The 9314-nt window shown below is 53.1% G+C and overlaps 1 protein-coding gene and 1 long non-coding RNA gene across 2 annotated transcripts in view; one reads left to right on the plus strand and one right to left on the minus strand.

Moving 5' to 3' along the window:
- LOC129690646 (uncharacterized) overlaps positions 1 to 4175 on the minus strand; it is a 5562-nt gene extending 1387 nt beyond the window's left edge. The window contains exon 1 of the long non-coding RNA XR_008722346.1: positions 4022 to 4175. This is a non-coding gene — a long non-coding RNA (uncharacterized LOC129690646). The remainder of the gene's footprint in view (positions 1 to 4021) is intronic.
- On the plus strand, positions 3487 to 8220 carry Slc39a4 (solute carrier family 39 member 4). The gene is made up of 12 exons (XM_055626404.1): positions 3487 to 4190; positions 4748 to 5032; positions 5403 to 5598; positions 5705 to 5874; positions 5963 to 6134; positions 6372 to 6544; positions 6642 to 6797; positions 6894 to 7013; positions 7087 to 7141; positions 7244 to 7396; positions 7660 to 7847; positions 7939 to 8220. Exons 1-12 carry the CDS (start codon positions 3999 to 4001, stop codon positions 8065 to 8067), a joined length of 1989 nt encoding a protein of 662 aa, XP_055482379.1. The 5' UTR covers positions 3487 to 3998; the 3' UTR covers positions 8068 to 8220.
- The last annotated feature ends 1094 nt before the right edge of the window (positions 8221 to 9314 follow it).

The raw sequence follows: 9314 nt of genomic DNA on the forward strand, positions 1-9314 counted from the left end.
CCTCCACCGGGCCAGGTGTGGCTGCTGTTATAGGACAGGTGATCCAGCAGGAACTGCCTCCATAGGCAATTGCTTATGCCATCACCTGCTGCCATCTCCAGGTGCAATAAGTGTATTTGGCTCATAGAAGGACTTACTGCCAACCGCAGCCCCCTATTCCTGCTCTCTGTCTTAGGTGCCCCCTTTCTCTCCCTCCCTGGCCTCATAGCTCACTTGCTGCCTCTATCCCTCCTCCAGGCCCTCCTCTCCCTTCCCCCAGTAAACTTCCTTACACCAGATCTGTTGCGTGGTGTAATTCCTCAAGGGGTACACCTTGGCATGGGGCCCACTATGGTACCCCCTTGCTTCATCATTATAGGTCTAACAGTTGCCTCCTGGCCTGCCATCAGCCCCTTCCTAGCAGCACCCGAGAGCGCTAGGCCGGTCACAGGCTCCACGAATCCTGTCTGAAGCACAGGCTGTCACGTCCTCTGCTGTAGCGAGCTGAGTTAGACACCACAACCCTGCCATGTGACGGCAAATCCTCCCAAGACATAATAGCAAAGCCATAGGGAAACTTCAATGTGGTGGCAGCTGTGTTGTCAGAATAAGGAGTCCAGTCACTTTGGGGTGTTTGTTTTTTTGTTTGATTTGTCGTTGTTCTTTGATATAGGGTCTCTATATAGTCCTGGCTGGCCTGGAAGTCACTGTGTAGAACAGGCTGGTTTCCAATTCAGAGATCCTTCTGCTTGAATTAAAGGTATGTACCACCATACCTGGCCTTTTTTGTTTTTTTTGGGGGGGACAAGGGTGTCTTTGTGTATATAGCCTTGGCTGGACTCGCTCCATAGACCAGGCTGGCCTCAAACTCAACAGATCCACCCGCCTCTGCCTCCCAAGCATTGGGATTAAAGGCCTGTGCCACCACTGCCCAGCTCTAGGTTTTGTTTGTTTGGTTGATTTTTTTTTTTTCCAGACAGGGAGACAGTTTCTCTGTGTAACCCTAGCTGTCCTAAAACTTACTTTTGTGGACCAGGTTGGCCTCGAACTCAGAGATACACCTGCCTCTGCCTCACGAGTGCCGGGATTAAGGGCATGCACCACCATGCCCAGCTAACTCTTCTTTGGTTTTGTTGTTGTTTGAGATATGGTTTTGCTATGATACAGCTGTGGCTATCCTTGAACTTAAGGGTCTCCTCATGCCCTAACCTCCTGAATGCTGGGATTACTGGTGTTTGGTGTCAATGACAGCCTTAGGACAGCATAATTGAAGCACTTGCCTTCAGTGACCCATCACATAAGCTCCCCAAACATGCCATTTTTGGTGCTGGGCCTTGTGCAGGGTATAAGGCAAATGCTTTACCACTGAGCTACATTCACATTTCTTGGGGTTTGTGGTTTTTTGTTTTGTTTTGTTTTGTTTTTTTGGATGTTTTCTTTAATTGTACACAGATAAGTATTTTGCCTACAGGTATGTTGTGTACTGCATGCATGATTGGGGTCATAGATTCTGCCTCCCCAGGAATGGACTAACAGGTAATATGCCACCATGCCCAGACCAGACCTGCTCCAACCTATTTCACTTTTGTTTTTGTTTGTTTGGTTGTTTTTTCCAGACAGGGTCTCTGTGTAGCCTTGGCTGCCCTGGACTCGCTTTGTAAACCATGCTGGCCTCGGACTCACAGTGATCAGCCTGCCTCTGCCTCTCTGAGTGCTGGGATTAAGAGTATATGCGGTGATTCCTGGTTTTCACTTCTTTTTATAGTATCTGTAGTTGGCTGAATTAAACTTTGCAGGAGTCATAGGGAAATGATAACCAGGAAGCATTGTTTTGGTTTTTTTTGTTTGTTTGTTTGTTTTTTTGTTTTTTCAAGACAGGGTTTCTCTGTAGCCTTGGCTGTCCTGGGCTCGCTTTGTAGAGCAGGTTGGCCTCAATCTCACAGAGATCTGCCTGCCTCTGCCTCCCTGAGTGCTGGGATTACAGGTGTGTGCCACTGAGCCTGGCTCTGGGGAGAAGTCTTAGCGTAGGTTTGGCAATCCTGGCTTCCCTAGATTTCTCCTTCAAAGGGGAGACCTGCCTAATCCGGGGAAGACCAGAACAGCCAACCCTCATGCACCTGTAGCATTGCCCTTTCTGTATCATTTCCAGCCAGCTCACTGCCATTTTATAAAAAGGGTAGTTATAAAACCAATGTCTGAGGTAGGTGAGACGGCTCAACAGGTGAAGAAAAGGACATGTGGTAGGAAGAGAAATTCAACTCTTGAAAAGTTGCCCTCTCGGGCTGGAGAGGTGGCTAAGAGGTTAAGAGCGCTGTCTGTTCTTCCAGAGGTCCTGAGTTCACTTCCTAGTAACCACAAGGTGGCTCAGAACCATCAGTAATGGGATCTGATGCCCTCTTCTGACGCGGAATGTATATGCAGATAGAGCACTTACATACATAAAAATAAACATTAAAAAAGAAAAGTTGTCCTCTCACCTCTACTCTATGCCATATCAGTAAATAAATAAATTGTGGGGCTGGAGAGATGGTTCAAGTGGTTAAGGGCACTGGCTGCTTTTCCAAAGGACTTAGGTTCAACCCCCCTCCTCTGCCCCCCCCCCCAAAAAAAAAGACTTCTCTCTAGAGGCTGACTGTGCTTAAACAGAGAGCAGCTGATCTGCGAGGCTAGGAAACCAACCTGGTCCCAGGCCCCAGCAACCCAGCAACGGAAACAGAAAAGCCACGTTGGGTATATGGCATCTTCAGAGTTACATGTGGAGAATGTTCTCTTCATTGTCTCATGCTGGCACTTCCAGTTCCCAGTCACAGTTCCTCCTTCGGACCAGAAGGGATGCCACCTTGTAGGCATCCCAACCATAAGAACCACTGACATAGGTGTGTGTTTGGCTCAGGTCTGAAACGGTTGACCTCTGGGCTCAGGACAGTCAGCCAGCTTCTTTCCCCACCCTGCCCTACCCTCTGGAATACTAAGGGGCAGAGTTCTTTAGGCTTTATGTTTCCAGCTCCACACCCAACCACACCCCAGAAGGGCTGGGGTCAGGAGAGGGCCTGGTGCTACCCGAAGTCCCCTTCAAAAAGGCCGAAATGCCTTGTGACCTGGGGATTGTCAGCAACCGGAGATCCGACCCCTCCTCCACCTGCCACCTAGGTAGAGATAAGGCTCAGGGGTCAAAGGTTGGAATGATTGATCCGGGAGGGGCAGAGGGAGGAACTCAGCCCTACCTCAGTTTTCCTGTGCCTCAGGCCTAGAGCTCACAACAGGACCTCGACCTCCTACTGACCCCAAAAGCTGGCCAGATGCTGGCTAGGACCAAGGTCACATCTTCTCTTCCTGTTTGTCTAGGTTGGGGCTTTAGCCTTTTCCTGGGGATTTACCCTCCAAGGGCTGGAGGTGGGGACTATGACTCAGCAAGTACCCTTCAGAAATCTCCCATTGTAGCCCATGTTGGGCCCAGAGGCCCAGGATCCAAGATCACCACCCCCACCCACCCTCATTCGGGCCACAAGACTTGGGATTTGTCTAAGCTGCTTGAGCTGAGAGGCAGCTGGTGAAGGGTGGGAGGTAGGTCTATGGGCTCTCCTGAAAATGTCAAATAGAACACCCATATTTGACTTGGCAACTAATAGGAAGCTCTGCCCCCTCCCCTAGCCTGAGGCAAGATCACAGGAGGCCCTCAGAGAACAGAGAAAGCCCTGAGTGGCGGTCCTGGGTATGACAGGAGAGGACATGCACAAGCCACCCACCTAAGAAAAGGGACCCAGCTCTAGCCCTATCCTCAGGAGGCAGCAGCTCCTTGCCCCCAAGCTTTCAGGGAGGATCTACCACTGGAATGGCTAACCCAGCAGCCAATCACAGAGCCCTGCAGGAAATACCTGGGAGAGGTCCTGAAGCTAAAGCCGGGCAAGTTGAACCCAGCCCCAGTCTGGCCCCAGGGAGCCCCAGCAGTCTCTAGTCAACCCAGACGCCAGCAGTCCTCACAGAGCACCAAAGCAAGAAGAGCTCTGGGGACCTGAGGCATGGGGTTCCCAGCTCCGCTCACCCAGGGGCTCCTGTTGGCTATGCTGGTCATCACAGCAGCAGTTGTCCAGCCCAACAGCCTGCTAAACCTTCTCACCTCGGGACGGGATGCTCTGGATCGCCAGGCACTGGACCGCCTGTTAAATACGCTGGCGGCCCGTGTGCACTGCGCCAACGGGCCGTGTGAAAAGGTAACAGCCCCACCCGATGGGTCCCCCAGCCCCGGCCCCTTCCTGCCCGCTCCACCCCGTGGCAGGCAGCAAAAGGGACCTGGGCAAACTCCAGGAGGCGGGTCCGGAGGCTGGTGCCTGAACCTACTTGCAGGCTGGAGCCTCCTCTCCCATCCTAAGGGGTCTTAAACAGGCCAAGCCTCCCTCCTGGGACACAGAGCTCCATCCATTAACACCCCCCCCCCCCCCCATCAAATTTGTGGTGACGCCAGGTGACCACTCTCACCAGAAGGAGTAACTTCTGGGGATCCCTCTGTGAGGGCTCCTAGTCAAGCTAGCTGTACAAGGGGCAGAATAGGACATAAGATAGCTGATAAGAGTTCCTGGCGCCATGGTCCACACCTGTAATTCCAGAGGCAGAGGCAGGTGGATCGCTGTGCTTTGAGTTCGAGCCCAGCCTGGTCTACGAAGCGTGTCCAGGACAGAGAAACCTTGTCTCAAAAAAAAAAAAAAGCTGATAGGATCCAATCCTTGATTGTGGCGGGTGGACCAGACCGTGTTTACCTGTTTGCCCACAGTGTTTATCTGTGGAGGATGTCTTGGCCCTAGCCGGAACTGGCAAGCCTCGGCTTGCCCCTGAACCAGTCCTGGAGTCCAGATATATTGGCCACCTTAGTGCTGCCGCAGCCCTCTATCTTAGCAACCCGGAGGAAACATGCAAGGACATCCAAGCTGGCCTCTTAGCCTCCCATGTGGACGATTACCTGACCACACTGGAGAGTCCAGAGGCCATGACCCTGGGTCTGAGCCAGCTACTGCAGAAGATTGAGGCCCATGCTGCCGGCCACCCCAACGGGAAGGAGGTGAGGGTCCAGAGGGCTGTTGTGGGTAGTGAGAAGGATCCAAGTGCTATGGAAGGGAGGCTGCTCCAGCAGGGGCAATGTCCCATGTGAAGCCTCACTGGCCTCTGAGGGGGTACTTGGGAGGTTGGAGTGTACTGGGCATTAGAACTGGATGTTTACTTTTGAGTGGGACAGGGACTGTGGGAGTCTTGGGGAACCCTTTGACCTAGACTGTGGTCCAGGGAGAGCCAGCTGATATCTTTGGTGAAATCTGGGGAATAATTTGAAGAGGCTGGGCATTGATGGGAGACCCATCCAGTGGGCTGTGCTAGGATGGACTCCAGAAGCTGACACTGGGGGTAGAGCTGAGGACAGTCTCTTTCTTCTCCAGTCCTGTGTAGATGTTCCCCAGCTGCTGGAGGAGGCTGAGGAAGCCGGAGATCCCGGAAGTCCCAGCCTGGTCCTGACAGCCTTGCTGGATCATGTCGTTAATGGGTCCTGCTTCCAAGGCCTGCCTAGCCCTCAGTACTTTGTGGACTTTGTGTTCCGGCAGCAGAGTATTGAGGCTCCCAACATGACCCTATCTGGTGAGGCCTGAGTGGAAATCCTTAGCCTCTAGTCCTGGGGGAGGGGACAAGGCTGGAGTTGCAAGAACCAACTACAGTGACTGTTTTTCTTTTTTTTCCCTGCCAGAACTGGAGGTTTTGATGCACCACCTTGGGTTGGGTGGAGAGGACCACAGTCACCATGATGACAACCACAGTCACCATGATGACGACCACAGTCACCTGGACAGGGAAGCCAGCCACCGAGACTCTGAGCTCCATGCTACCCATAATAGCAGCGCCAGCGTATGGGACATGGTGAGCCATTCCTGCAGTTCTGGAGAAAGATGGGCTACCCAGGGTCCCCTCAGATGCCTGACTCCTGTCCTTCTCCTCTTGCCTCCAGTTGTGCCTGAGTACCAAAGATGTGATGGCTGTATATGGGCTAGCTGAAGAGGCTGGGGTGAGCCCTCAGGCCTGGGCCCAGCTGACCCCTGCCTTGGTCCAGCAGCAGCTAAGTGGGGCCTGCAGCCACCGCTCCAGTACCCATATTCAGGGCCAGCTCACCCAAACAGAGAGTGAGTCCCTATCCCAAGGTGTGCCTGTCTAGATGGCCCAACCCCTGGGTGCTGGCCTCAAGGAGTAGACGCTGAGGAATGGGGAACCAGTAAGGGAGGGAAGGAAGGGTAGTGATTTGAAGGGAGAGGAGGGCCAGTATAAAGGGACACCTGGCTCCCACCAACAGCTGCTTGCTCCTGGGCTGGACTTGGGGGCTTCTCTGGGCAACAGGGCTCTTAGTGTGGCTTCCCCCACAGGTTATCTGTATGGCTCCCTGGCTACCCTGATCATCTGCCTCTGCGCTGTGTTCGGCCTTCTCCTGCTGACCTGTGCCAGGTGCAGCACAGTCACCCACTACGTCATGCAGACCTTCCTGAGCTTGGCTGTGGGTGCCCTCACAGGAGATGCGCTTTTGCACCTGATACCCAAGGTCAGCCCTCACACAACAGGGTAACCCCCACCTTCCTGCCCTTTCCTAGCCCCACCCCAGCCCTCTGTAGCCCTGAAGTCCCCCCTTTCCTTTTCAGGTGCTAGGACTGCACACACACAGTGGGGAAGGTCACACCCACGAGGAGGTGGGCATTGGTGCGCAGTCCACCTGGCGCTTGCTGGCTGTACTTGGAGGCCTCTACATCTTCTTCCTGTTTGAGAGCTTCTTTAACCTCCTACTGCCCAGGGACCAGGTCAGCCTCTGGGGTACCAGTAGGTAGGATGGATAAGGGCTTGGTGGACTCTGGGTAAGGGCTTGGTGGACTCTGACCAGTTTTTTTTCCCCACAGAATTCTGAGAAGGATGGGCCTTGCAGCCACGGTGGACACAGCCATGGAGTGTCGCTGCAGCTGGCACCCAGCAATCTCCGGCAGTCCAAACAGTCCCATGAGAGTTCCCGCTCAGACTTGGTAAGTAGCAAGTCCTATCCCACCTGGAGCCTTTAGCTATCTACTTGCCTGGGTTCATTCTTGCTCCCCACAGGTGACAGAGGAAAGCCCAGAACTACTGAACCCAGAGTTCCAGAGGCTGAGAGCAGGTGAGCCCTGAGGGAGTCCCTGGAGGGCTGCAGATCTGGGGTTTGCCTTTAGGCGGATGTGGAGGACCTGACCTACGGGACCCACGCCTGCCATGCCCACAGAGCTGAGGCTGTTACCGTATCTGATCACGCTGGGCGACGCTGTGCACAACTTCGCTGATGGGCTCGCTGTGGGTGCAGCCTTCGCATCCTCCTGGAAGACTGGGCTGGCCACTTCATTGGCAGTGTTCTGCCATGAGCTGCCACATGAACTGGGTGAGTGCTGGGGTGTGGCTGGAAAGGGCGGGGCTTAGTGAGAGTGAACAAGACCAGAATAGGGACAAAGCCTTTCAATGGGAACTGTCTGTCATTCTGCCTGGCTGCAGGTAGGATGGATTGCAGGGAGGCGGGAGGGGGCCTGGAGTGGGTCTGGCCTTTACATGGGTGTGTCTGTCTGGGATGCAGGAGTGACTGGTCTGTCAGGCAGGCTGTACCTGACATGAGGACAGAGCGCTTACTATGGCTTGTTCTGTCCCTAGGGGACTTCGCTGCTCTGCTGCAGGCTGGGCTGACTGTGAGGCGTGCACTTTTGCTGAACCTGGCCTCCGCACTCACAGCCTTCATTGGCCTCTACGTGGCTCTGGCAGTCGGAGTAGATGAGGAGGGCGAGGCTTGGATTCTGGCTGTAGCCACCGGCCTCTTCCTTTATGTGGCACTCTGTGACATGGTTAGGAAGGCGGAGAGCCTATGTCGGGGTGGGGAGGTAGCCAGGGGCTCCACCAAGCTGGCTGCTGAACTGATGCCCACCTTCTCCTCAGCTCCCAGCCATGATGAATGTGCAGGACCAGCGGCCCTGGCTTCTTTTCCTGCTGCACAACGTGGGTCTGCTGGGCGGCTGGACCGTCCTGCTGCTGCTGTCATTGTACGAAGACAACATCACTTTCTGACAGCTCCGTCCTGTCCCATTCCTCATCCCTGTCTGTTGACTCTGCCTTACCTCCTTAAGCCATCTAACTTTTGGATCAACTGGGTAGCCTGAAGGTTCAGGCCTCATTTCCCTGCTCTGATTTCAATAAAGACCTCTTGTCCATCAAGCTCAACTGCAGTCTCTTCTTGTAGCGTCTCCTGGCGGAAGCTCTAGAGCAGAGCACTGCCTCCTTCTGTCGACAACTGCGTTGGGGGTCCTGTGGTCAGCCAGGTTAGCTTGACTTTTCTGTTATTAAGCCTGGGGAATGGCCAGAGCTCTCCAGGATGGGTCCCTGTCTTCAGTCAAAACATCACCAATATTGCTTACATATATGAGGGCTCACTTCTGTCATGTACACAAGCCAAACCAAAGGACAACCCATTGATACTGAGCCACCCCACAGCTCTTGGCAGAATGGGCCATCCCAAATTCCCTTGCAATTAGTCTTCGGAGGTTGACATAATAATCTACCCTAGAGCAGGGGCCTAAAACAACAGAAATTTATTCTCATAGTTCTGGAGGCCAGAAGACCAAAGGCATGTTATAAAAAAAAAAAAAAAATGGGTCTGGGTTCTTAAGAAAGTCACCACACAAGACCAAAAAGTTTTACTTCTGCAGGAGCATGTGTAGCTGTGTGCAAGGAAGCATGCCCAGTGAAAACATTGCTGGGTTTTAAGGGATCCATTGTCTCACTGTGTAGTTGGAGCTCAGCCATATTCCTGTATGATTGATTGGCTAATATGTAACAGTGTAAGTTCTAGGGAGAACTAAATACAAACATGTTTTGATTTCCAAAGGAACTGTTAGGCCAGGCTTGGAGGTGCATGCCTTTAATACCAGCACTTAACAATAAGCAGAGGCAGGTGGAATTCAGGGAGATGTAAATTTGAATGTGTTTTAGTTTCCAAAAGTGTTAAGGTAAACATGTTTTGATTTCCAAAAGAACTGTTTGGCTAGGCTTGGAGGTGCATGCCTTTAATACCAACACTTGGAGAGGCGGAGGCAGGTGGAGTTCAGGCCAGCATGGTTTATTGTTGGGAGCAAAGCCCTGGGACCCTTCCTAAGGGCCTGACCTGCCAGATAAGCACCGGGCGCCAGCAGGCCATAGTTTCTTACAACCCATTGTTCCCAAAACTGTTTGCTTTGGGACACATCCGTGACCACCGATGTGACCACCGATGTTATCTTCGGGCCTTGTAACTCTTTAACCCACCTTCTTAGCCTTGG

Source organism: Psammomys obesus, unplaced genomic scaffold (assembly GCF_907164565.1).
Source record: "Psammomys obesus unplaced genomic scaffold, mPsaObe1.curated_primary_1811, whole genome shotgun sequence".
Classification (NCBI taxonomy): domain Eukaryota; kingdom Metazoa; phylum Chordata; class Mammalia; order Rodentia; family Muridae; genus Psammomys; species Psammomys obesus.

Coding starts and splice junctions, on each gene's coding strand:
- Slc39a4 (XM_055626404.1), top strand. CDS start 3,999: ATGGGGTTCCCAGCTCCGCTCACCCAGGGGCTCCTGTTGGCTATGCTG. Junction 5,599..5,704: donor TCCCAACATGACCCTATCTG/GTGAGGCCTGAG, acceptor TTTCCCTGCCAG/AACTGGAGGTTTTGATGCAC. Junction 6,798..6,893: donor TCCTACTGCCCAGGGACCAG/GTCAGCCTCTGG, acceptor TTTTCCCCACAG/AATTCTGAGAAGGATGGGCC.